At 47.1% G+C, this 27,673-nt stretch overlaps 2 protein-coding genes across 12 annotated transcripts in view; one reads left to right on the forward strand and one right to left on the reverse strand.

Moving 5' to 3' along the window:
* The window catches only part of sash1a (SAM and SH3 domain containing 1a), a 77,277-nt gene that overhangs the window by 42,980 nt on the left and 6,624 nt on the right, over window positions 1–27,673 (forward strand). For 3 of the 11 annotated variants that reach the window (XM_049756632.2, XM_049756621.2, XM_049756623.2), the window contains exons 2-12: window positions 13,766–13,894; window positions 17,034–17,084; window positions 17,191–17,240; window positions 21,655–21,695; window positions 21,770–21,859; window positions 21,924–22,036; window positions 22,460–22,558; window positions 24,600–24,738; window positions 24,818–25,740; window positions 26,858–26,932; window positions 27,001–27,144. In XM_049756632.2, coding sequence (XP_049612589.1) covers window positions 13,766–13,894; window positions 17,034–17,084; window positions 17,191–17,240; window positions 21,655–21,695; window positions 21,770–21,859; window positions 21,924–22,036; window positions 22,460–22,558; window positions 24,600–24,738; window positions 24,818–25,740; window positions 26,858–26,932; window positions 27,001–27,144 — 1,854 coding nt within the window. Of the gene's footprint in view, window positions 1–5,714; window positions 5,875–11,108; window positions 11,686–12,000; window positions 12,710–13,024; window positions 13,242–13,765; window positions 13,895–13,932; window positions 16,042–17,033; window positions 17,085–17,190; window positions 17,241–21,654; window positions 21,696–21,769; window positions 21,860–21,923; window positions 22,037–22,459; window positions 22,559–24,599; window positions 24,739–24,817; window positions 25,741–26,857; window positions 26,933–27,000; window positions 27,145–27,673 lie in introns of those variants that run through there. The other 8 variants (XM_049756628.2, XM_049756627.2, XM_049756624.2 and 5 more) reach the window with 8 other exon arrangements.
* Window positions 6,309–27,673, reverse strand: part of LOC125990042 (clathrin coat assembly protein AP180) — a 128,289-nt gene continuing 106,924 nt past the window's right edge. The window contains exon 23 of the mRNA XM_049756651.2: window positions 6,309–6,322. The gene's annotated coding sequence lies outside the window, so the exon portion shown is untranslated. The remainder of the gene's footprint in view (window positions 6,323–27,673) is intronic.

Genomic DNA, 27,673 nt, shown 5'->3' on the forward strand with positions numbered 1-27,673 from the left:
ACGTAATTTCGATCTCTTTGTGTGTCTTGGCATATGTAGAAATCAACAGTAAAGCAGACTTTGACTTTGATGAAACAACCAAATAAACAAAACAAAAAAACTACATCTGAAAAAAAAAATGTTCAGACGAAACAGGATGAGGGCGCTCTAAATGGGAAGGGCTTAAGAAAAATGGCACCAAAAAGAAACAGGTAACAAACTTCAAGTTGTAAAATATGCAGCCGAAAACAGTAATTGGGCAGCAGAAAGAAAGTTTGGAGAACCGTGATGTACCAAAGCATTACTGTAATTTGAATTTCAAGTGACGTCAATGGTACGGCGCGGCGCGGCAGTTGTTTACATAAAGGACAAACGTACCCACGTACGTACTACGGGCATCATTAGCGGCTTTGTTTCTAAGTGACACGGAGGACGCAGAGATTAAAGGAATTAAGGATTTGGAGTGACATAGAAAGTTTGAAAAACTATTATGGCTTTTACGGACGCCCGGTCCTACTCTACTGAGCTCTCGTTCACCTCCGTGGATCGAAGTCGGGGGCCGGCGTTCGGCCGGGTGGCTGGCCGCGGAGGGTGCATGGGGCTCGGACATGGCTTTTACGCACGCCCGGTCCTATTGTATGGAGCTCTCTTCCACATCGGTGGCTCGAAGTCCACGCCGCCTCATGCTTGGAAGTTTGTTTTGTTAAATAAAGAGCCGTTTACCAAACCCACGTCTTTCCTTGTACTTTGTTAACGCTACAATATAGTTATATAGTAGATCTGTGGAATAACGACGAGGCTGACGTCAGGACTCTTGTTGACAAAGGATGAGGAATTTGATTGATGGATTTAATGATTTAAAGTGCACAGATGGTTTGATAATATTGTTTATATAATAGTTTTTTGAAATATAATTTATATATCGTTATAAGGGCCTGTGGAATATTTTGAATTGCAAGCGCCGTCAGCCACGCGCACCCATTGTTGACAAAGAACGATCGATGGATTTAATGAATTGGAGTGACACAGATGGTTTTATAAACATGTTATTTATGTAATAGTTGTCTTTAATAACTCGTATGTTGCGTCAGGCCCGTTCTCAGCTCTTTGTTTGTGTTTGTCACGTTAGCATACCTATCATTTAGCCTGTTGTTGCTATCGTTTAGCCTGTTGTTGCTCGCTCATGACTGTTCTTGGTGTGGGATTTTGTCGAATAAATTGCCCCCCAAAATGCGACTTATACTCCGGAGCGACTTACATATGTTTTTTTCACTTTTTGGGGCATTTTATGGCTGGTGCGACTTATACTCCGGAGCGACTTATAGTCCGAAAATTACGGTAAGTAAGTGTTAATGATCAAGTAAAAATTTGTGAAAAAATTCACATATAAGTCACTCCTGAGTATGTCACCCCACCCCCCACCCAAATTATGAAAAAAAAAAATATAAAACGTGACTTATAGTCCGAAAAATACGGTATGACTTTCCTACGAGTTGAGGACTAGACTAGGCCTCCTCTAATTTACAAGTTGTTGCATAAGGAATGGGACTCATAAACCGAGGGCTTCCCATAGATAGATAATGATGATGTTCCACAAGGCTCAATGTGAGGTCCTCTCTACATTGCCAAAATTCTTTGGTAAACCTGTAGAAGTTTGCTCCTCCTGTGAGTTGAATTTGTGGGGGTGTGAGTAAAGACGGCAAGTCTTCCAAGCTGTCCGCAGACGCTAACGCGCCCACTCCCCACTCCAGTCACAAACCTCAAACATTCCAATACAAAACTCTTGTTGACGAGAGGTGGGAAGTCACAACGTAGAAATATTTTCATCATTTAAATTTTTCTAATCTTTCACATCGATTTCCTTTTACTCAAGTAGTGACTACAAATATTTTTACCTCTCCTGAGGTGTTTTAATGCTTCAGTTTTAAGGTTGACCTCATAGCTGGTGCTCCTACTATTGAACAAGATTGGCGCCTGTCTCACTAATGGGGGTCTCCAACCCGCAGACAGTCGAGCCTGTGTGTGAAACTGTCGACACAAGTGTGTGCAGTCAAGGCTGAGGACACAAAGCTCCCGATGGAGCCTCAAGGGCACGGCTCAAGCTACCGTAAACGTAATCAGGAGCCATCAGTAGGGAATTGATTGTTTTAAATGGCGACGGTGTTTGGCTCATAAATAAACATTGATTACGCATCCTTGGGGCTGATACACTTCAATTTTGTTGTCGTTGAAAAATGCAAAAACGTTGGCTGTTCCCGAAAACAGATGGCTGTGGATGATATTTAAACCTTGAAGGCTCGTTGGAGACAGTTTTAAAGACCTTATATACCAAAGACCTTTGAGAACTACATTAGGTATAAATTCATTGATCAAATCAAGCTTTATAGTGAATTTTCCAAACCTGATGGAGCATGACGGGTTTCGGCTCAGCTTCGGGCTTGGAAGCGTCAAGAGCTTGATCTGTCATTATGCTCTTTTAATTACACGTGGCTGGGCGGCCCCCGCAAGTCCCCCGAGCGAGAGTGAGACTAGGTGGTGGGAAGGGGGGGTTGTTCACTTTAGGACCAGCCGCCACTCTACTGGTTGGCAGCTCGACATTAGCCTACCTAAACAGGAGGTGACTGCAATAGTGGGAGGATGACAGCGACCGGGTTTAATTCAGAAGCAGAATTTACAAGAGCAACGTGCGGCTTTCAGTCATATTTTTTTTCTCTCAGAGGCGGGGATTATTTTTGTAATACTAATAAAAGCCATCAAATGATCAGAAATCAGAAATCAGAAAACCTTTATTGTCATTCTACATAGTACAATGAAATTGTTAGGGTTCTCTGAATTTCTTTTCACACAAATGTCGTGCTAACTCACAAGCTGGGAAATTGCCTGGTCACCTTCTTCCCACTCAAGGACAAGAGATTGGGTTTATTGTACTCAATGATCAGCGGTGTGCACAAATTGACAAATTCCAACACTGGGCGCTCCCGAGGGAATAGACTCCCTCGGTCTCCATTTTCCTGCGAGCCGCTCTCGAAAAGCCTTTAATTCACATGCCTCTAACCTCGGAGAGCTGTACTTCACTGAAAATGAATGGTGTCACCTCCAGGCGATGTCAAGGTGGAGGAGTGGAAAAAAAAAACATGTCTGCGCCTCCATCACCAGAGATTTTCCTCGCTCCGGTTAATGTCTGAGTGCAGAGAGCCGTTACCTCGGACTGGCCCGTCCAGATGAGCCCAGAGGAGCTGGTCAGCGGGAGACATCCGGGAGGATGCAGGCTGTAATCACAGGCAATCATCAGCCTTTAGTGGATTACTGCCTTGACCCGGCTACCCTGTAAGCTGTCATGTGAGCTGTGAGCTAGAGCGAGCGAGACAAAGGGATGATGACAATGATTATTTCTAACAAGAGCAAATCCAACAGTAGGACAGTGTCTTTACTGTATCACTGCCACCCGAACACCAGGTTTTTACGACTCGGCCCGGATGAATTGGAAAATGATTGCTATCGTTTGGGACTGCGGAGCTTGTCCGCCGGCAACTGGACAAGGACTCGCGGGTTTTAAAATAGCCTACAATTGTGCAGTGTCCACCTAGTACAAACCTTAAATCACTTCTTGTGGATTGTAGCATTAGTTGCCAGCGGGAGGGAGCTTAACGCAACACGTTGTCACTCATTTTTAGCCTCAAAACGAGGCAGTCTTCTAAGTTTGCTTGCCGTAAGCCTCCATTGTGTACAAACGGCTACAAACTTCCAAAGAACGTGGTGGGTGGCTGTAAGATGATGATGATGATGAAGATGCATGCAGCAAGTGCTTTGTAGCCTCCAGGCCACGTTTAATGGAATGGTGTGTCATCTGGCTCCACTGTCTTTATTCGTCAATGCACAAGCAGCACCTCGCTCATAGCTTGCCGTGCACGCCGATGTTTGCTCAGGTGAATTATATATCTCTAGATAAAATATATGTGCTTCAGCATTGTGGTTATAAAATGAGAGTTCAGCCTTTGACATGTTCGCTGTGTGTTTTTGGCGGCCCCACATTTGGATTTGGCGTTTGTGAGAGCGAGAGAGGTCAGGGCAAACCAGCTCTCTCCTGCCATCTAGTGGACGGGGAGGATATAGCGTCAAATAGAGTCTACCACCCCCTTCAGTGCTCCACTGCGAGTCCAGTAGTGGTGTGGTTGATCGTCATTGAACATGAATCCTCGATAACAGCAATTTCTAGGTGGAGATGGAGCGATTGCATGATGCGAGCGCTATTATTCAGTGTTAATTTGTGCATGTGTGTGTGTGTTTGCCTCGGGAGAATTGAGGCTTGACGCTGTCAGTAATTGAATCGCCTCTTTAACGCACCGCTAATAGATTCTGGGGCGCTTTTGTGTAATGTGCTTGAGGGGCGGGAGGGTGTGTGTGTGGGGAGGGGCAATTATTAACACAAAGGATTGCAGCACCAAAATAAACCATTTTGAGGTTGAAAGATTGTGTGATATGTGGAATAATTGATTTAATTTACTCTTTCATTTAAGGTGATCTGTCTGCAATTTTAAATTATATTTTCAGGCCTCCATTGATTGATATTTTTTTGGTACGATTATGGTGTCAACACGTTCAACTTAGTCCAGAAACAAAGTATCCAATGAGATTTCGTCTATTCCGCAAACAGGAAGACATGTCGCCCAAACACTTGAGCAAAGAATGTCGACCTCCTTTTCTCAGTCCATCTTTGTGTGAGTGAGTGAGTGAGTGAGTGAGTGAGTGAGTGAGTGAGTGAGTGAGTGAGTGAGTGAGTGAGTGAGTGAGTGAGTGAGTGAGTGAGTGAGTGAGTGAGTGAGTGAGTGAGTGAGTGAGTGAGTGAGTGTATACGTTTGGGCTTCCTTGGATTTTGGCTGTTTTAGAATGTTGTGACAGCACATTTAAACAGGATGCAGGATGCGGCAGGGAATTAGCGCAATGCTAACAAGCATCCCCCAATACCATAATTTTCTTTGCCCACTAGTAAACAAAACCCCGGCAAACCTCGTCAATGAGCGACTCATGCAGATAATTGTTGCTTAGAGAGAGTCGTGTCCTCTTTCCTTTTATTTATTTTCTGCTGGTCTTCCTTTTGCCTCTTACAGTGCTGTCTCTGAGATACTTTGGTATTTTGGGGTTTTAAAAAAAAAAAATCTGTAAAAACAGAAGGGAACCTAGAAGAGCTCGTTTTACGTTCTGATATGTCAAACTTGTCGGCAGTCACATATTATGGGATTGCTCTGACAAGATGATTACAATGGAAGGATTTTTAAGGTAGTTGGTTGGGTTATTTTGAGAGGGCCACCTTATTGCCTCGCGCCTTTTAAAGACCCTGGAAAGTGAAATGAAGTTTATTTTCATTCGCTGTGCAATTAGCTATGGCGCCATCCTGAATCTTCCCGCATTAGAGCGCCTTGTTGTTGAGACATGGAATAAGAGTGACGACATAAGTTTTGAAATGGGAAGTTGGGGCCACGCTCCAAAAAGGGGGGAAACAGTTTTGATCTTTAATCATGTAGAATGAATTTAGAAACAAATACCTGTTTTTAGATATTTTTTAGATCCTCTGTGCTAAATGTTTAATAACAGGCAAGGAATGTAAGAATTTTAGTAAGATAGGAATTGAGAAGAATCCCTCCCACTTCCAAATTCAGACACAATTCTTGCCTGATCTTCCACTCCCCGTCCCATGTGAGCATCAGCCCGCCCGCCCGCCCGGCGATGACTGGCCCCGTCTGTCCCCGCTCTGCTGACGTGTTGCTGCGCTCCAGCTTGCCCGCATTGTTTTCCACGCTACTTGTCGCGGCCAAAGCTCGCTCATGCGTGCTCACAGTTAGGCGCCGTTGAACCCCGGCGTGGACAGAACTGCGTTGCGGACAGAGCTACGTTGCGGTGAGTGTTTGCTTCCAAAAAGTTATTAACCCAAAAAAATGCTCCTGTGTCAGCTAAGTGAAGGAATGTGGCTTTTTGCTGACTCATCCCTTTTTTTGTGGCTGCCTTACGGTGGTACCTGGGAACACTCTCAAGCCCACTAACTTTTTGAGATATGCCTTAAATGAAACGGTTGTTATGTTTTTCTTTAAGAAGGATGGTGTCCAATTACTTTTGATATTCATTTGCCTCATTTGTCTTGACACACACACGCACGCACACACACACACACGCTTTTTTGTCCAGAGGGAGTGCATTGTTTGCTTCACATCATTGTCCCAACTCCTCTTCCCGTTCCCCCTCCAACCACATCTGGATTGGCCCACTAACTGGTAACATGGGAGCAGATGGGATAGAGTGTGTGTGTGTGTGTGTGGGGGGGGGGGGGGGGGGGGGGGGGGGGGGAGTGGGGTGGCGGTTATTCAAATATTAGGAAAGGGGGCTGCAGATCCTTCGGTGTACTTTTTGTGCAACAACAATGTCTTTTTGAAAGCACAGTGTGAGAGAGGAAACACACACACAAGCTGTGCATTCACACAGGCAAATCATTGTTTACCTCTAAGGCACAGTTTTGGTCAGACTTAAGTCATCGATTGACGGCCTTGAACTAAAATTTGGCAAGTCTTGCTTGTTGACACCTGCCAGTGATGAAATGGTTGTGTCGGTGCAGCGGTGCCATATGTGGACCTGTAATTCGGTGCTCCCCTGCTGTCAGCGCAGCTGCTCGCGTCTCACACCGCTAACAAGCTCACGTCGCTTTAGATTTATAGTCAAGCGCCGCCATGTTGTTACAAAGCATGTGTTGAGCTTCAACTTGTCTCCATGCTGAGAAAGGAAACTCAAGAATATTCTTAAGGAAAAAATCAACGCATGGCTGTTCGAACTGAGAGGGGCAAGAATTCGTCTGCGCTAGCCAACGGCCGCTATCCGGGGAAGCGTCCGAGCCAGCAGTAATCACAAGGGTGTTTTGTATCAGCACAAAGACCCAGCTTGCCTCCGCCTCCCACCAATAATGGTTTTAATCCAGCCCTTTCAATATGATGCAAAACATGGGGGAGACAAAAAAACGAGACTGCGGCATTCAGCCTCGTTTTTTGGGATTCAGCTCGGCGCGTTTGCGTTCATTTTGATTTGCCGTGAATGCTCATCAAATAAAAATTGCCAACAAATGAGATCATTGCTACTTTCTCAATTAGCTGCCAAATGCTTGCAATGCGGACAACTTCATAGTCCAACACCAATGTCAATTCATTAACATACTCACTCAAACCGTTTTCTTGTCTTCGGAGCGTCATTGAAAAACATTTATCGGTACCCGAAGGCACAAAGCTCGGCCTTCATGTACACGAAGACGGCCGGACAGAGGCTCGCGTTGTTTTCCGCGTCACCTCAAGTGGTCTCGACCGCGTCCCGTCTCAGTTTTCATTGCACGCGTGTATCGACGCCACACCGCGTCATTGTTACTCTCGAGAGCGGAGCAAATGTGAGCTTTGTGCCGAGCGACTTTTATCCTTTTTTATGATTTCCGAACCAACACTGAGAGTGGATCGACCAAGCGTTACCTCAAAGGCTCGACTGAAAACGTTGTCCCGTTGCGTCATTGGCCAGCGGTAGAATTTCAGCCATTTTTTATTTCATACCTCATCGAGGCAAAAATACAGTAATTCTCCTCCTTGTCTCTGATTCAAGGGGTCCATAAATCGAGAGTCAGCTGCGTTGCCAGTCACCAACGAATGAAATAATCCACATGGCTGAAGATCAAGAACGTGCGGGCGCACTCGTGGGCACAAACCTGTCCATGTGTCAGAATAAGTTATGGACTCTACTGAGATGTTAAAAGATGGAGAGCCCGACAGCACGGAATGAATCATAGCAGCGTAATTTTTTCTTTTTTTCTTTGCCACCTCGGCCGTGCATTAACATCTCACTCGGAGGTGGGTGTTTAATTGCTGCTGTAAAAGTAAAGGCCACTAAACACGTCAAAGTGCCAAAGTGAAAGCGGGGAAGGAACAAATAATTGCCGTCTGCTTTGGATTCTTTGAGCGTTTTTACAGTCGACTGCAGTTTTTCGGACACGCTTGGTCAACTTGAGCCCAAACCTTTATCAGTGTGCGACTTTGAAGGCCAAATGTTGTGCAGATTGAGTGTATTCTCAGCTCAGCCCCAGGGGGCGCTGTTTCTCCAGCTGTTGACGGTAAACCGTGGTTGTGTCGGCTTCCGTTTTTCCGCCGCGAGTTGTAAATTCTAAGCGGGAGTCTGCTTGACGTTATGACTGAGCGCCGGTTCTGGAACCAACCAAACATCTCGCCCAGACTGACTGCCAGCGCATGTGCTGCAGCTGGCCCACGGCTTCCCACCCCTCGTAGGCTTTGTTGACCCTTCATGTGGGTCAACAAAGCCTACGAGGGGTGGAATGCCTTTCACCCAACATTGATATTTATTTTTTTCAGTAAAAGAATCTAAAAAATGACCTTGTTCCCTCCTGGCTGAATGCTTATGGAAGATCACAAGACATCTAAAACAACTGATGGATTGAAGTCTGTGATGGTTTCTGGGCTGTTATCGCGACTTGACATTGGAACTCCAAAGGCATTCCTGCCAAAGTATTTTATGATGACTGATGATGGTCCGTCCATATGTTATGGGTTGTTTTTTTTCTTCAAGATCATCTTGAGTAAACATGCTTGATATTTTCCAGCCATCTGCATCCTAAAATCGACCTGCTTTTAATCTCACGGCTTTATTAGCTTTTTTTTTGTTGATTAGTTTCTCATCTGTTTATAATGGATTTTATATTTAAATCAGAGCTTGATTCAATTTCAGATGTTGTTGCCATGGGAACTTGTACACAGAATTAGGAAAATTGTACATTTGTTTTTGTTTCTTTGCGGCTCAACGCCATGCCGGTAGGTTCATATTTTGTCGGTGTAAGCAGGGCCGGTCTGGCCTGCAATCCGGAGCGCGGGGGTGCGCAATTCCTATGAACGCGGAGGGCTGCATCGGGCTGAGCTTGCAACTTTCTTTGTGTGTTGCGTGCGGTTGACGCTCATGTAAGCTGACAGACAGACTGATCGATTGAGTTTGCGCTGCACGGTTTGTCGTTGCGGGTGATGAAGGCTGCCGTTTATTATTTGGAGTGACATATTAACGGAGGTTGAGCTTGTAAACTCGTGCTTCTCGACCCATAGTTGACAATCATAAATAGTTTTCTGTCAATACAAAGACAACTTCAAATAGGAGAACTTCCTCGACTTCCTTGTGATGCTAATCGTTAGCCGGTATATGGCGTTTTCCATTATGCATTAGCATTAAGCTACACTTAAGGTGGTTAGGTTAATTGTCGGGTCACACTAATTAATCAGCTTTTTAAATTTAATCAGCCGATATCTCTTTACTTTAGGCAAAATTAGCTTCGTCACTCGCGCGTTGTATTTCAAAGCGTGACTGATTAACCGATGCAAATTCGATTAAGGGTCTTCGTAAGGTATTTGTTTATTGCAGCATATGTGTGTGACATATCACGTGTGTGTTGCCACTTGTGTGTGAGCTACGCCACTAACTACTGGCCTCGGCCCTCGCTTTGCATAACGTCTCATTTATAACCCAACGCTGCCTGCATTTGTGCACATGTGACCCCGAGCCAAGGCAGAGTGAAGATGTGCGCTCCAACCAAACTAGTTATCAGAGTGGAATCACAATATTTTTAGATGTAATTTATCAGTGCTCTTCCTCTTTACGCACTGGATGCAGGATGTGCGGCAGACATGATGTGGATGCTTGAGAAATGCAATCTGGCCCACTGACGACTCAGTCAAATCTGCCAAATGAACGTTTGTTGTTGTTGTTGTTTTCTCACCATGATTAGGGGAGTACTGTTGCTAGGCAACTCAACTCTCATATTTAAATAGTACAATTGAATGAACCTGGGGTGAAACTGCACGTTATTGAGACATTTTTTTATTCTGCTCTCCGGCCTGCAAGCATGCTTGTCACCAGCAGAGGGTGCTAATGTGCGCAATTTCCCTCCCTGCGGTCTTGCTTTACACCCAAAACAACATCTGTCCCCTCTCAGGTGACTGAAGCGCTTTGGTATCTGGGCCCTCTCACACTCACAATTGGCCAACACTTGGCCACGCGAGGCCTAGCAAAAGTTATGCTTTGTATTTGTTTTGATTTGATTCCTGACTTCAAATGACTCTTGAGGGACTTTAACTGTCACACAACACAAGGTTTGTCGCCTCTACAAGCTCGATGTGGCACGGGTCGCTCGCGAGCGTGTGTTTCCATGACATCATTACCTCTACCCTTCTACTTGCGTGACGGGACCTGTGGATTACCCCCACCCTCTTGTTAAAAAACACGGAAGGACGTGAAGTCATTACCCCCCCTGCCCAAATACAAGACTCTGTCACCCTACCTGCAGAGGGGTCAGACGGGTAATGAGGAGGGGAGGACGCCTGTTGACTCTGCAAACAAGACCACACTCTGTATGCGTGCGCGTGCGTGTGCGCACACATCGAGGCGTCACGTTGTCAGACGAGACGAAATTCGAAGTGGGCTTTCCAGCTTTTGAACTGTATGTTAACTCATGATGGCGAGGTTGCCCCTTATTTTCATAAGAAAATAAATATAGGCGGAGCGCACGACCTTTAATTAAACAAAATAAATAAATGAGGCGGAGGTAGCAAACAGTTGCGAAAAAACTTGACCTCCTTTGCGGAATGCAGAGTGCGTGTTTGTCACCGCAGGATTTGATGATTTTTGCATGGCTACTGGAAAGAATGTGCGGGTAAGATCTTGTCTGCTCTTTCTGTTATGATACTTGTATATGCGTCGTAGAACAATCCTGTCACGCGCAAGCAGGACGACTAAAATTCACGGGGTGATAAATTGCCGATCGTAAATTTGACTGGGTGCCTCTGATGGCATCTGTCTCATGACTCGGCAGCTGTTGTCACCGGGCAGAGAAATGGTCGATCGCTAGTTTACGATGGTGTGCATTGCATCATGGGCACAGAAGACTGCACTATTGAATTTTGTTGTATTTTTAAATACTACAAAATCTCTCATTGAATAGTGCAGGGAGGTGTACCTAAAGAGCTGTCCCGGTGCGTGTGGTTGCGCGTGCGCGCAAAGGTCCGACGGGGGAGGGACTGAAGGCTAATAATGGGAAGAGCCGCAGAGGGAGGTGCAATGCTTGGGAGGATTACTCCCCCTCACCCACTTTTCTCTCCCCCTCTCTCTCTCTCACGCTGTTTTCCAAATTTTCCAAGCATGTGTGCTCTGCTCTGCTGATACTTTCTGCAGCTCTTTGCCAGCTTTGACGCCAGTCGACGTCGCCCTGCAAATTTCAGCGCCGAACGCAAACGTTGGACTTTGTTTTTTCTTCTAAATCTGGGCATTTCGGGTTTTGAAAGAGCATCATGACCTCACGCTGAGAACATAGAGCAACAAATGTTTACCTGCATTTTATTTTCGTAGGTCAATTTTGTGACCATGTAGAGTTGGACTTTTACGCACCGCTCGTTGGATCGTACAATGCCACCTCAGAGCGTTCCTCCGGTGTTGTTGTGAATACCCGCGTTTGCCTCCCCCCGGGCCGACCCCCACTACTTTTGCCCATTTGTTGTTCGTTATCTTGCCCCCCGCACACCCGCGCGCATGGAAGGCGACCAGGTGACGGGACCCCCCTCCGAAAAGCCCCCCCGGGCCGACAGCGTCGCTGGTTCCGACAGTTTCTCTCAACTTTGGAGCGACGTGATGGGGATGCTGGTACGTTTAAAAAAAAGAATGGGGGGGGGGGCGCACTTGTTCAAGCCACAAGCGTGCGTGACATTTAACTGGCTTTTAACTTTAAGTAGTGAAGTTTGTTGCATACTCATTGCACTTTCTGTTCTTGTTTTTTGCCCAGCAAATATCTTTTGGCTACTTCCGCTCTGTGTCAAGCCAAGAGGTGTCAATTTGGTTTGGCTCTGGAGATGTGAAAGGTGGGGAGATATATGGCGTGTTTGTGTTGTGAAAGGGGGGGGGGCTGAGGGGACATGACGCTGTCCTGACCTCTGACGCCGGGTGGGAGACCCGGCTCCTGGTAGGCCAATTTATTCAGATTTATTGCTCTTGAGGCAGATGTCTGCAAAGGATGTGCTCTTCTTCCTGATGTTTTTCCTCCTCCTGTTGCCAGCTTGCTCTCACATACACACATGGTGATCCCTCCCATGTCAACATTCTGCATTTTCACCATGCCACGATAGCTGCGTTATCTAGATTGTGTGTGTTGTTCTTCGTCAGTCCAAGCTCAATTAACTCATTGGTCGACTCAACCGTGGATCATAGCCAAACTAGCTCACTTCTCGATATCTGCCCCCTTCCCCTGACTGGTCTCATCGCTGAGTTCCCGCAGGCTTCCTCTGCAGGAGCCACGGAAATCCTCAGGAAGTTCTCAAAAGGTCTGGGCTGGGACCCCTTGCCCAATTTTCTTCCTTCTCTTTGACTCCTCAATTGCATTTTATGGGATTCTGCCTGGTTGTATCCATGGCAGACAATTCCCCTTCCAAGCAGACATTAGTCGTACAACGCTAAACAAAACAAGTCAGCTGCCGGTAATTTGAACCGGCTGAGCCTGTCCAAAAGTTACGTAGTGTGTGAAAGTGATCACGCCGCTGTCGTTCTCCTGACATAACATCGGGCGCCTGGCACCTTTGTCATTGTTCTTTGAGCACAGTCACAAGGCCAGTTGAGTAACAATGCCGCGCACGTCGCCGTTCGACATCACTCAACCCCCGGCGCTGTCAGGGATGTAAGTCCAAAGAATTGAGCAGAATTAGCTTGGCAGCTAGTGTTTTAGCATTGTTGTTCTGATATGTTAAAAAAATTGACCAAGAGGCAAGAAGTGTGTCAAGGCAAGCCTTGGTGATTGCTGAAATGCTATGTGAGGAATTCCACGGCCAATTGATTAAGCACGGAGATTTGACCTTATAGCTCAATTATTGTTTTATGACAATATCAAACGTGACGCTATCTTGACAAACCCACTTGTAGTAAAATATTATCCATGACATAAATCTGTGAAAGAACTTGACAGCCTTTCCTGTCACATTTGTATTTTCTTTAGCTGTATGGCTCCACCCTGCTTGACAAGCGCGTGACGCACGCTCCACACGCTCCACACGCGAGAAGCACTCCGACGTCTTCCTTCTTGGGTGTTGAGTCGGCCCCTCCCTTTTTTATTCTGGGTGGAGGAGCAATTACGTCATCCACAGCAGTTTTGATTCTTTCAAACTTTCTCGCCACATGGACTTTAATTGAGAGCGGAGATTTGTTTTTTTACGGTAAGATCAGGCAAAGTTCTATTGAGGCCACTCTCCATTTGTTTTGAACTCTCCTGCATGTTAATGCATCCCAAGAAGACCTCTCGCCTGTGTTTGCATGTGTCACTGGCAACTCTCATTTCCACTCACAGTGATCCATTCATCCACGTTCTGGCACCCACATACATAGCGAGTCCAGTTGAGAACGTCTGAGAGGAGACTATCTGGACCTTGGCGTAGTAGCGACTCAATTCTAGTCATCCGCTAGGCACAGATTAGATCAACACCGATAAATATTTAACTGGGCGGGTTGACATTTTTACCGAGACTCGACTCGGAGAACCAAAAAAAACAACAAAGTGCAAGTCCACCAGACAAAGACAGGAACTGTGTTGTTTTGGGTTCAGTAAACGTCTAAGGAGCAAAAGGCCATGCGGGGTATAACAGGACAAAGACCAGAAACAAACAAAGTTGCAAAGTTCAACCAAAATGTATTGAGAATGATTTTGTTTGTTTGAACTTCCTTTCTTTGTGTCTCCTTCCAGGATGGCTCACTGGGCAACATAGATGACCTTGCTCAGGAATATTCGGAATACTACAACACCTGCTTCAGCGACGTCAGCGACCGCATGGAGGAGCTCCGCAAAAGACGAGTGTCCCAAGAACTTGACATGGTGAATAAACACCATCGCTAATCTCTAGATAGCGGCTGGGAGTGGAGTCGGGTTCTCCCTTTTCACACGGATGTCGGGTAGTGGGGCACCTCTTTGGTTGCCTAGTTACGGGCAAGCGTTAAAGGAATGTATTCTTGGTGGATTGATCCGAAAAATGTCTTTGTAGCTCGGTTTCTTCGGCGGGTAGGAAGGAAAACAAGATTCAAGATGGCGCTCCTACTTTGTGTCAAAGCTGGGAAGCCCCGTCTTGAATTAAGTGGAAAATGATGAAGTCAGGGACAAAGTTTGAAGAAGAAGAAAAACCCTGATCTGCCAATGTTTGAGTTCGGCGATGAAATTACAAAAATGTGCTCCAGATGCCGATGGAGTGACGCAACTTTGCACGCCGTTATTGCTCACACATGCTACACATGCCTTCACAGAGAGAATCGGATCTTCAATCTTGTTCCTCCTTCGCTCATTTTTTTTCATTTTGTAAAAAGCGATTACGACGCAATCTGCGCCAACTGGGCTCGAAGGAGATGCGAGCTAGCTGGGGCCGAAGGGATGACGGGAATGAAGAGGAGGAGAGTTGAATTTGAGAGCCTGCAGCTGTCACGGCGCACTGCGAAGTTTGGCAGCAAAAAGCCCATCCATTTTTTTTTCTCCACAAAATCTAAGACAAAAAGCTTCAAGGTTTTAACTTTTAAGCCATCTTATTAAAACAAGGTGGCAGAGTGAGCTTTAATGTCATCCACCTGTTTGCCGCTGGATTGATGGTGGCAGAGAAGGTCACAATCAGCTTCGATATTGGCGAGGCATTTCCAAAGCGGCTCTCCACGGGGACCAAAAGGCCAGAGAAAGATTGTGCTCGACAACACCGAACTCCCTTTCCAGTCATTGTCCTTTTTTATTTTGCCTGATTTTCCTGAGTGGATCCATCAAGCTTCTCCTGGGATTTTTTTTTGCCACTACCAAAGTGTTGTTTTTGCTCTGTTTTGGTTCCCACACAGCGTCCACTCGGCCTTTCATGGGCCCCTTGTTAATACGGCGACGACTGGTCATGTCAAACATGTCGCTTCTCCGATTAAAAGGTGATGATGGAGGCGCTCAGAGATCGCTATCCACTTCCTGCCGGGGCCCCCCAGCTTGTTGTTTCTCTGTAGCGTCATGTTAGCTTGCTAACAAAGGGGAGTAAATCAACATCCCCTCAGGGAACGTATGGATTAGCGCTAGCATGCAACGTTTCCCAGCGGTCTGGACACAATTCATATGGCTTTGAATTTGAATTTCCGTTTTTAAAGAAGGAAATTCTGACATAGTTGAAGCCTTGGGAATGACCTTGGGAATTTTCAGTGGTTGCTTTCGAGACCAAAGTGTTTTGCTTAGCCACAAGGCGAGCACCGAGTTGTTTGTCAAAGTGTGTCGGTTCATCGAAGTCAGAGAAGAAAGAAAATGCAAACACCGGGGCGCTTTGTTTATTTTTTCTGCCTTCGGGCTTTAGCATGGGAACGTAGCCCGCGCCCTTTTGTTACACTAAGATTTCCTTCAAATCATCTCGGCACTACTTCGATGTTGCGATAACCCGTGGGCAGGTGTTGGATTTGTAATTCTTATTGCGTGATTTATTTGTGGCTCTACAGGTGACTGTCGTTGGAATTTCTCTGATGTTTGCCTTTGAACTGGGCTGCCGCTTTTCTGTTTTTACTATTAGCTCATGCTAGCTTGTTTACATGTTTTATGTTCTGCCTGCTTGAATCACGTCATACTGGTCCCGCAGCTTAACGTCTATTTTTGGGGGGGTCTTTTTGGGCTTTCTGCTTGGTGCCTCTTCCTCTTGCAGCGCTCGCTCGCCCGCCTTGATTGGCGAGATCGCGCACGCTAGCTAGCTGGCTGGCATGCCTCCATCAAGCCACCTGGTCTTTTGGGTTTTTCCTCCGCCTACCTGCGGTCTCGCTTTGCAGTTATGTTTGGACCAACCTTTGCTACTTCACACTCACTCGGGGTATTTCTGTCCTGACTTTACTGGCTTCCAACTTGAGCGTGCTCCTCATTAAGGCCAACAAGCTCGTGCTTTGCTCCTCTCACCTGATCTTTGATTTAATGCGGTCACATGGAAGCCACTGATCTTTCTGCATTTGTTAGAATGTACGCCGGTTCACCTCGAGGTAAGTGGGGCAACATCTCGGGCTGATGCTGCCAGCCGAGTTCATGTAAAGGATAGCGTCGCTTCCCGTGGAATTGCTTTGCATGTGAACTATCCTTCACACACTCACATGTAAATATGGTGAAAACATTGATTTTTCTCTGTCAGCAAAAGCTTCTAACAGAAATCCCAATTTTACCCCTGTGAGCTTTTGCATGAATTTTTCAACACCATCGCCCTGCACTACTACAAAGTCGCCCCTCACGCATCTTTTTTTCTCTCTGATCACTTTCAAAGTCTCCCTCTCTGTGTCGGGCATAAAGTGGGAGGAGTTTTGTGTCTTTATCCTCATCAGATGCTGTGATTTTCATGTTGGTCTGCCAAAAAATGGCAAGGCGTTTTCAAAAATAGATTTTGGAATACTTGCTGAGACTGCCATCGGCGGCGTCCTACTACTACTTTTGTCCTACTACTCTGAATCTTAGCAGCGTAAGAAGAACTTCCTGTTCCTCTGCTGGCCCTGTTTTTTATGACGGGAACCACATACCAGAAACCTGCCATCTCACTTAAGGGAACATCCCAGAATTCTCAGTCGGGACAAATTGTGAAATGGTTTTGACATGGCCAATGGAATCCACAACTGATCAGGAAACGCGAAGGCATGTTTAGGAAGGCGATATTAGCTTTGATTTCCGATGAGTGCCGCGCCGTGATTCATCTGGGAGGACTCCTTTCCTCGTTTCCTGGTCATTTAAGATGACTTAATTCCTCTTTTGTGATAAAAGGCCGGCCGCCGGCCTCCTGACATGACGCATGTCGATTCCTCACTGCAGCCACATTTGAGATTAATGACATCACAGTTTTGTTTTTTTGTTTCTTCTCACGTGGGCTCCCACATGAGGGTAATATTATCAGTAAATATGCCTCCGAACAGCCACTTGACCCCTTTTCTGCTTTTGTCTAAACACAAAGCGCACTGACTCACTTTTTTTTTTTTTTTGCCCTCTCCTTTAGGAGAAACAAGATCCAAACAATATTTCCTTGCAGCTCCGCAACGAGATCCAGGTATGAAGATTAGATGACATACACATCTGACAGGGGGCAGCTACTACGCCGAATGAGCTTCACGCTATCTGGACACAAGTTTGAACTAACTTGTTCTTTTCTTCAGGAGTCGCTGGGCTTCAGCAGTGAAGTCTCCACCCCGGAAACAGACAGAAAGTAAGTCCACCGTCCTGCGTATCGGGAGAGAGGAGACGGAGAACATGTACCGTAATTTCCGGACTATAAGTCGCGGTTTTTTTCATAGTTTGGGTGGGGGGGCGACTTATACTCAGGAGCGACTTATATATGTTTTTTTTTCACAAATTTTTACTTGATCATTAAGACATCACTTACAAGTATAGTTGACCACTTCCCATGTTATTTTTAGTATAGTTGATCACTTCACATGCTTTTATTTCTTTATCTTGAACATATTCAAAACATAAAAAATAGAGAAAACATCAAATAAAGCAATTAACACTTTAAAGCACCATATCCAAGTCCACTGTCTGCTGTATGTACACTTGCTCCATTTTTGCTCCTCTTATATTTATTATTATTATTTATTATTATTTGTTTATTTATCATTTATTCAATACTCTTATTTATTCATTGTTAGTGCCTTCTTGGTTTTTTTTGTGTTGCTTGTATGCGTATGTCTACTATCTCACCGAGGGATAGTGGAAATGTAATTTCAATCTCTTTGTGTGTCTTAGTATATAAAAAAATATATCGACGATAAAGCAGACTTTGACTTTGATAAAACAACCAAAAAAAATTATATTTTCAGACGAAACTGGATGAGGGCGCTCTAAATTTTACCGTTGGCCGTGACTCATCAACTGGGTGGGCTTAAGAAAAATGGCACCAAAAAGAAATTCATATTTTGCAGGTTACAAACTTCAAGTTGTAAAATATGCAGCTGAAAACAGTAATCGAGCAGCAGAAAGAAAGTTTGGAGAACCGTGATGTACCAATGGATTACTATTTCAAGTGACGTCAGTAGCGCGGCGCGCCGGTTGTTTACATACAAACGTGCCCACACAAGGACTACCATCATTAGCGGTGATCATTTCTAAGTGACACGGAGGACAAAGAGTTTGAAGGAATTAAGGATTTGGAGTGACATAGAAGGTTTGAAAAACTATTATGGCTTTTACGCACGCCCGGTCTCTACTGAGTCGGGGGCCGACGCTCGGCCGAGTGGCTGTCCGCGAACGGTGCGCGGGGCTCGGACATGGCCATTACGCACGCCCGGTCTGTCTGGAAGTCCACGCCGCCACACGCTTGGAAGTTTGTTTTGTTTAATAAAGAGCCGTTTACCAAACCTACGTCTATCCTTGTACTTTGTTAACGCTACAATATAGTTATATACCGTATTTGCCGGTGTATTGGTCGACCTTTTTCGATCCAAAATCGACCGAAAAAAATCGACCTCGACTTATACACCGAGTCATAAAATTTAACTTCGTATTCATCGCTTCAAATGTGATGGTAACCAAGGCCGTTTCTCATGCATCTCATTGTGCGTTGCACTTAGAAAATTTGAACCGGGCGGCGTGCGCGAGTGCGCGGCCCGCTGGAAGTCGAATGAGGCGCCGCGACCACCTCCGCGGTGCTTATAAACAGCCGATCCGCTCGGCGGGGGCTATTTTCGGCCACTTGGCTCGTGCGCACGGCCTCCTGGATGTGCCGGGCGGGTGCGCGAGCTCGCCGGCCGCTGGAAGTCGAATGAGGCGCCGCGACCACCTCCGCGGTGCTTATAAACAGCCGATCCGCTCGGCGGGGGCTATTTTCGGCCACTTGGCTCGTGCGCACGGCCTCCCGGATGTGCCGGGCGGGTGCGCGAGCTCGCCGGCCGCTGGAAGTCGAATGAGGCGCCGCGACCACCTCCGCGGTGCTTATAAACAGCCGATCCGCTCGGCGGGGGCTATTTTCGGCCACTTGGCTCGTGCGCACGGCCTCCCGGATGTGCCGGGCGGGTGCGCGAGCTCGCCGGCCGCTAGAAGTCGAATGAGGCGCCGCGACCACCTCCGCGGTGCTTATAAACAGCCGATCCGCTCGGCGGGGGCTATTTTCGGCCACTTGGCTCGTGCGCACGGCCTCCCGAATGTGCCGGGCGGGTGCGCGAGCTCGCCGGCCGCTGGAAGTCCAATGAGGCGCCGCGATCTCCACCGCGGTGCTTATAAAGTGCCGATCCGCTCGGCTTGGAGCTATTTCCGGCCTCCCGTTGGTGCCGGGCGGCGTGCGCGAGCTCGCCGGCCGCGATCTCCTCCGCGGTGCTTATAAACAGCCGCATGCGCACGGCCTCCCGGAATTTGAACACATTTCGTCAATAAATTTCGCATATTGAATTTTGAAGTTTAATATAATGCAACAATTGAGCTCGACTTATACAAAGGATATATCATAAAATCGTAAATTTCCGTCGAATTTTAGGGGGTCGACTTATACACCGAGTCGACCTGTACACCGGCAAATACGGTAGTAGATCTGTGGAATAAAAACGAGGCTGACGTCAGGGCGCACGCGCGGCGATGTTGACAAAGGACGAGGAATTTGATCGATGGATTTAATGGAATTAAAGTGCACGGATGGTTTGATAATATTATTGGCTTGTATTATAGTTATTTAAAATATAGTTTATCTATCGTTATATGAGCCTGTGGAATATTTTGAAGCGCAAGCGTCCTCAGCCGTGCGCACCCATTGTTGACAAAGAACGATCGATGGATTTAATGAATTGGAGTGACACCGATGGTTTTATAAACATGTTATTCATGTAATAGTTGTCCTTAATCACTCTATATGTTACGTCAGGCCCGTTCTCAGCTCTTTGTTTGTGTTTGTCACGTTAGCATACCTATCGTTTAGCCTGTTGTTGCTATTTAATGAATTGGAGTGACACCGATGGTTTTATAAACATGTTATTCATGTAATAGTTGTCCTTAATCACTCTATATGTTACGTCAGGCCCGTTCTCAGCTCTTTGTTTGAGTTTGTCACGTTAGCATACCTATCGTTTAGCCTGTTGTTGCTATTTAATGAATTGGAGTGACACTGATGGTTTTATAAACATGTTATTCATGTAATAGTTGTCCTTAATCACTCTATATGTTACGTCAGGCCCGTTCTCAGCTCTTTGTTTGTGTTTGTCACGTTAGCATACCTATCGTTTAGCCTGTTGTTGCTATCGTTTAGCCTGTTGTTGCTCGTTCATGACTGTTTTTGGTGTGGGATTTTGTCGAATAAATTGCCCCCAAAATGCGACTTATACTCCGGAGCGACTTATAGTCCGGAAAATACGGTAAATGCATGAAAAGACGGATATACTGACACTCACAATGCAGTGGGATGCACAAAGAGTGTAGGTTAGCAAAAAAAAAAAAACGTATAATATTTGTGTTTGGACCCGTACTTTGTGACCCTGGGCCACATCGTCACTGCGCTGACAGGAAAACGGCTGGCCGCTTCCTCCCAGCCAACCAGCTCACTCCAGCAGGCTTTTCTCCTTTCCTTCCTGCCTTTGTGTCCGGAGGGTGAGGAAGGCGCAATTTCGAGGGCGATGGGAAAATAATTACAGCCCAAAGAGCACGGATCGAGGGGCTTTATAGAACCGGGTTTGGGAGCGGTTCCTGTTGCGCAAAGTGTATGACATCACGCCGCAGAAACGATTCAGGAAAGGTGCAGGCGTGCAGGCGGGCGGCTTGGGATAAGGTCTTTGCGTTCATGTTTGGGGTGGAGTCACCCCTCGTTGACCCTCGCTGGAGCATGTGCGGCAGAGGAAGCACATACCGCAGGCTGGCTCGATATATATATGCGCTGCGCAGACAAAAGCCCGAACATGATGGGAACCAGATGCCAAATAATTCGGAACGACGTCTCCCCTTCACTTTTGACTTGGGCTGTTGCGCCGCTCGTCTTCCTGTCAATCTGCTTTTCTTTCGCTTGGATATCGCTTAAAGTTCACATGACATTGTATTTTTTTTTTTTTTTTTGCTTCTCCCAATTAAAGAACTGCCTGTGAAAAAGTCTCATTGAGTTAGTGCTTTAGATTGAGTTGATCTGCAAATGAGTGTAGGCATAACCTGAGAAATACTTTTTGTGGTCCTGATTTGAATGTGAAGAATCTCTTAAAATGGCTCTTAAAAGTTTCAGCCACGAATAGTGGAAAAAGGCTTTCGTGTGCTTCTTGGTTGTTATGTTTCTCTGTTAATTCTGATGATTTTGGACGCTTTCTAGATATGTCAGGACTTTTTCTATCTACTGAATGCTTTCTACGTCGTAACATGTCCTCCCTCCTCAAATGCCTCTGCGTGTCATGCTTGTGGCCACCAGAGGAAAGTGGAAACACAAACAGGCTGAGTCTGCCCTCTTTGATTTTGATTTTTTTGTATTTCCTCGCCCGCTCTTACTGTCCTCCTTCCCCCTCTTCCATATTTTTGCTCTCTCTTCCTTCTGAGGATGGTCACAGCAGCCTTTTATTTTTGATCCATTGCTGACCTCTAGTGGTGAAAACACGCAAGTGCAATTGCATTGAAGTGTAAATGGTTTTAAATGCAGGTTTGCAAATATGATTGTTTATCCCCAGGATGTCCCTGCACAAATCCAGCTCTGAAGATGGATCTGGAGGTAATGGATTAAAGCCTGGCCTGCTCAACACGTTACAAATAATGTCTTATCAATTAATGATGTCCTCTTTTTAGGCAAATGGGACAACAAGAAGAAGAACAAGTCGTTCTGGCAGAATTTCCGCAAGCCTCAGCACAAGGCGGTCGTGCGACAGACTTCCAAAGGTATGTGTGTTGCCGTTTTTTGTTCTTACGCAAGCTCTGATGTTTGACCCCTGACACCTCTCAGGCGAGGACATCGGCTACGTGGCTAGCGAGATCACCATGAGTGACGAGGAGCGAATCCAGCTGATGATGATGGTGAAAGAGAAGATGATCACCGTGGAAGAAGCGCTAGCTCGGGTAGGAAGAGCGTCCGGCCGCCTTCGTCCTTTATCCGAGACTAGTTATCCAACTAGCATCTTACTAAAATGACTAACAATGATGACAAGCATGCATTGCTAACACATCCTTTTGATGCACACACAAACTTTTTAAAAAAAAAAATATTTCTTGAAGTGTGGGTGTGCAGAACTCGGTGTAGCATCTGGGTGAGGTGGAGGACTTTGGTTCAATGACGATTAGTCTCAGTAGCTGGACATGGTGGATTCTCATTTAGCCCCGCCCCCTTTTAATCTCGCCTTCATAGAGATGCAAAATTCAACTGCTGTGTCCCCCTCCTTTTCCTCCTTTTCCTTCCCTTCCTTCTGACACTCACCTCCTCAACCGCACGATGCCCCCGCCCTCTTCTCCTCCGCTTCTCTAAACTCTTCTTCCTCCACGTAGCTGAAGGAGTATGAGCGCAACAGACAGTTCGGCAGTACTGACACTGCAGAGTGCACTGACGGAACTGCGGCCGGTCTAAACCAGTCCTCAAACTGCAACGTAAGTACACCCCCCCTCCTCTTCCTACTTCCTGTTCATTTCCCCACTTTCCTACACTCCTGCACCACTGGGCACATCCCGTTGTTCCTTCTCTCCACCATGTCATTTGACTCATTACATTTTGGTTGAGGTTGCGGTTGTATTTTTGTCAAGGATGTATCCAGGTAGACAAAAGTTAACCTGCACACCTTCCAAGATGGCTCAGTTTGCCTCTGCACTCTTCTGAGCTTTCAGTCTGCTGGCTGACTGGAACTGCCCAAAACCGCAGCACAATGTGGCCTTTTAGTCATAATTGTCTCTCTTCTATGTCTTGGTTAGCTTTTCTCATTTGTAATCTAGGTCACAGCTGATTTTCATCAGCCTCACGCTGTATGGTATCATATGGGCGAAACACGCAATTCAGTCCAGCCACACACCCGACCCACTTTTTGTGCAACAGGATGTGAATTAATTCCAAAATCCAATCCAATAAATAATGCGTCTATTTTCTGTCGATCTTGAAAACACTCTGCGACATTTGACACTGCCCCCCCCTCCCCCCTTTCGTGATGTCAACCGCCACTCGACTGGAATGGAGCTCATCCGCAACAGTCGTCCGCAACGTAATGACACGCTGGTTAATAAAAGCCCATTTATGGCGTCTCCGCTTCTGCATCTTCCTTTTTGGCCCCACATTCCGGGATGGGCCATTAGGGATAGGGATGTGAGGGCCACGGCAGGGTCATGGGGGGCTCAAATGCGGGGATTGTTCTCCGCGCACAACACAGGCGTTTCTCTCGCAGCGCTACACGGCACATCCCGACCGCCCCTTCTTCCCAAACTCCACGCAGCTCCGCCTCCCCGCGCGTTATGCGCGCGCCAGCGTGCTAACAAACGCTCGGATGTGATTTTGGAACTCGTGTTTGAATGTGCGAGCGCGCCGTATCGGTTGCGCGACATGAAGCCTGGATAGTCTGAACAAACTGGTAAGGCTCTTTCAATGCTTTTTGGCTTTTGTGTTGACTTTAGAGCTGCTTTGGAGTCGTTTATGTGTGTTTTTTTTGTCCTCTTTGTGTTGCCGTGTCTTGCAATTATGGGACATTTTTGCTTTGATAGATGGAGCAAGCAATTGTCTCGGTTAGGGCAATATCCTGTTTTGGTCGAGTTCTGTGTAGGCAGAGAAAACAGACACGCTGGACTTTTTTTTGTATGCGAAAGGTTAAATGGTTGGATGTGTGTGTGTGTTGAGGGAAGGACTGCTGATCGATGTGTTTTCCAACTTGTCGGAGATTAATAAGATTTTATTAGACAGTTGCTCGGAGGCATTGGAAACTTGGAACGTTACTTGGGTGATGCTGAGCCATCGAGAATTTACGAAACATCACGTGCGCGCTTGTCAGTGCCTTCGAAGCCGCTGTTGTTTACATCATCCTCGCTGGATGTCAGCTGCCATCTTGTGGTCAGAAGTGGAGGAGGTAGGATCGGTGGGGGGGCACTTAAGCCATGTCATGGCCCGTCGGTCTCGACCAGCACGACGAGGCGGACTCGGACAGGACAGCTCTGTCTCGTTTTGTGCGCATGAGCGTGCATGATTTTTTGCAAACTGCGGAGCCAAACTTGGCGAGCTATGTCGCGGTGTTGCCATGGAGACCATTAGAAACAAATTAAGCCATTGGCACTAGGTGCCAGCTCTCTATGCTAGGCGGCAATTATGACAGTTTCTCGGGCAGACATCTTTGCCTTAATGGAGTGTCCTTGCACACCTGAGATGAAATGTCCCCCAAGGGCAACGCACCGTCGCTGATTGTGTCACTAATTCATGTTTGGTCCATTCATGGTCCTCGAGTCCATTTTGTAGTGAATTAATTGTAGTCTCCACCGTGTCTGGTCTCCATTTTTCACCCCACTAAATCCTCAACAATGCTCTCATTGACAGCATAGCCTTTTTATCGCCAAATTCTTGTGCATCTGTGATTTTTATCCACTTCCATTTCTGCTGTTGTTGCATTCTTCGGCGCTGGAACGTCAAGCCGCTTCCTCTCTGTGTCTCTCTTAACGGCAGCAATCCCGCGAACAGTCCGATGACGAGCAATCGGAGGATTCAGTGAAGTTCAAGCGGCTGCACAAGCTCGTTAACTCCACCCGGCGAGTCAGGAAAAAACTCATTAAGGTGGAGGAATGCAAGAAGCATGGATCTCAAGGTTTGTAAACTCAAACAAAAAACAGTCTTAGAAAAAGATAAAGATGTGTAAATCTTCCACCGATTGACTTTTCTGTCAGATTTCCTAAACGTGGAGTCGGTGGCCACCTGTGACGACAACGCCGCATTGTACGCGGGGGTCCTGAAGAAGCACTCGTTGCCCCAGGAAACCTCGCCGGGCCAGGACCATCTCTCTTTGGACGGAGACACCGACAGCCTGACCACCTCCCCGTCCTCCAGTAGCTTGGACACCTGGTCCGGACACCGTCTGGTGAAGACCTTCAACAAGTCTTCCAGTACCCACGGCCTGATCCGCCCGCCCCGGAGAACCCCGGTGGGCTCGGGCGGCGGTGGCAGCGGCTCCTCTTTCTCTGAGCTGGATGGCTGCGGCCTGGACGACGAAGGGAAGTTGCCGCGCTCCACCACCGACGGCGAGATGCGGAAGGCCCTGAGCTCCATCTCCCACGGGGTAAGTAACAACGAGGCCCTGTACGCCTTTTACGGGCTGACCAAACCCCGCTCCAAAGCCCGATCCCGCCGCCTCATCCCCCTGGACGATGAGAGCCCCAAATATCACACCACCGACCGGCACCACGGCGGCTGGACGCTCACAAAACCCGACCCCAACTACTCGTACTCCACCAAACACCTTGTGTACCAGCGTTCGCGCAACACCAAGAACCCGGCCTCGCCTCTGTGCGTCGCCACTCCCTCCCCCGCCCGCGCCGTAGCCAAATCCAAAGCTTTCGGGCCAGGAGGGGCCTGGCCGTTCCCCTCCCGCCGGCTACGGGGCCGCAGCGCGGTCAGCGAGCTGAACATCACCTACGTGGTAGAGCGGAGCCTGTACGGTCACCTCAACTGGGCCCAGCTGGTCCGCCCGGTCACCCTCAGCCGAGCCGAGCGGCGCTGTCTCTTGGAGGAGGACCGCGAGGCGGACAGGAAATGGGCGGCCAGCGTGGACCGCTGCACCAAGCGCGTGCTCTTACGCATCCAGCAGAAGTCTGTGAGTCCAGACCGTGAGGTTCAAGTCGGCCGCCTCGTGTGAGCGGGACTCGGCGTGCGTCAAAGCTGCAGAATAGCGTAGAGAAGCGAAACGTTGCAGGTCACATTGAGTAGAGATGGGTTAAGAGCCAGGTGGGGGGCTATCCTGCAGCTTCGATGCGACCTGAATCCTGTCGTGTGCCAGTCAGGTCCTCCTCATCCAAACAACTTTTTTGGACTCCACTTTTTTCTGTTGTAGCTTTTTGTTTTTGTGTTCTTTTTTCAAAAGGGGGCCCGTGCCTCTCTTTAATTTTTCTGGATGGCTTTCCTTTCCTTGTAATTATCTCCAAAAATCCTTGTTTTTTGTTTTTTTTTGTGCAAATCTTGGATGCATGTCCATTCCATTCAGTATCGCCATCACATTATTTTTGGACGCCGCTTCAAACGTGTTTGTTCTGCAAAAACCCTTCACTAGGAAAGCTGCAATGTGGTCCGCAGCTGTGGATGCAAAGAAAAGCCCAAGTCACTTTTGAGGGATCTTCATGCTGGGGTTTATCCTGAGATTAAGTGGGGAGATGAATTTTGATGTGCACGTGCGTGTGTGTCCTCATAGCTTTGGGAGGATCTATAAGGAAAAAAAAACAGATAAGCGATAAGACTGGATCTCCCAGTTATCCTTTCATTTCATAGTTTGCCATTAATATCAGAGTGAGAAAAACTTTCCCTCATCAGAAACATCTCTGAATGTTTCTGCTAAAGCTAACAGTGTGTCTGCGTGCGCGTGTTGGCATAGCGCAGCAAGCCCCTTCCCTTTCACGTCTCTCAATCCAGGTTCCACCAGTAGAGGGCGCGCTAAACGTATGTTCAGTCCCTTGAGCGTTTTATGTGGCCACGTCAAGAGACTCCACATGTTGGAACCGACTTTTGGGATTTTTGACTTTTATAAAACAGCTCATTCGCTTTGAAATTTGGAGGGGAAAAAGCACACAAGTGTTTCCATCACGTCCTTCGTCTGCCCCGTCTTGTATGACATCATGTCCCCCCCTCATGTCATGCATGAATCACAGCGCCGCACATCCCGTCGAGGAAGCCGTGTTAAAAGCGTGGCTGATTGTCGTTTGGCTCTGCTCCCCCCTCAGAGAACGTGTAGCTTCGGCGGCTTTGACCTGTCCAATCGATCTCTCCACGTGCTCAACACTGGCTCCGACGCCCACGTAAGTGCTCGACCACACGGAGGCATCCAATTGGATCACATCCAGAATGATCTTTCCTGACCCGACAGAATAAAGAGCAGGAGGCCATCTATAGAGAAGTGGTCAAGTCGCCCAACATTTCTCGGATCTCGCTGGGCAAGAAGGTCAAATCGGTCAAGGAGACCATGAGGAAGCGCATGTCCAAGAAGTACAGCAGCTCCGTGCCCGAACAGGTAATGTAGTCAACCGAGGTCGAGGTTTCTTTTCAGACATTTTCAGGATGTTGTGCTGTGTTAGTTCACCGCATCATTAGCCCGCAGAGTGTGTGGGAGTATTTGTGTTGGTTACAGAATAAACAAGAGCTGGGAAACTGGAATCTGCTTGTATTGGGCGTGTGCTTCATGAAGAGCCCATTTGAGTGACGCAAGTCTCCCTCGGGCTTGCTCTCAAGGCCCAGCGCGAGTGTGCGTGTGTGCGCACAGTGTTGTTTACTCTGGCTAAAATTTACTGGCCACTGCCATCTGCTCCACCAATTGGCCTGCGATGTCCAAACTCTGCACAGCAGCCAAAGCATCTGTCAATGGCGACAAATTGATCCACATTACTAGCCAGGCTTGCGTCATGCAGCCAGCCGTTGCTTGTAAAACAACAAAACAAAATAAGAAAGGGGTTCAGAATAGTCACATGCGTGTTGTTTTCCAGGCAACACTGCCCTCTACTGGATCACTGAAAATAACATCATAAGTTTGGCCAATTGAATTA

The sequence above is a fragment of the Syngnathus scovelli genome, chromosome 20 (assembly GCF_024217435.2).
Source record: "Syngnathus scovelli strain Florida chromosome 20, RoL_Ssco_1.2, whole genome shotgun sequence".
Classification (NCBI taxonomy): Eukaryota; Metazoa; Chordata; class Actinopteri; order Syngnathiformes; family Syngnathidae; genus Syngnathus; species Syngnathus scovelli.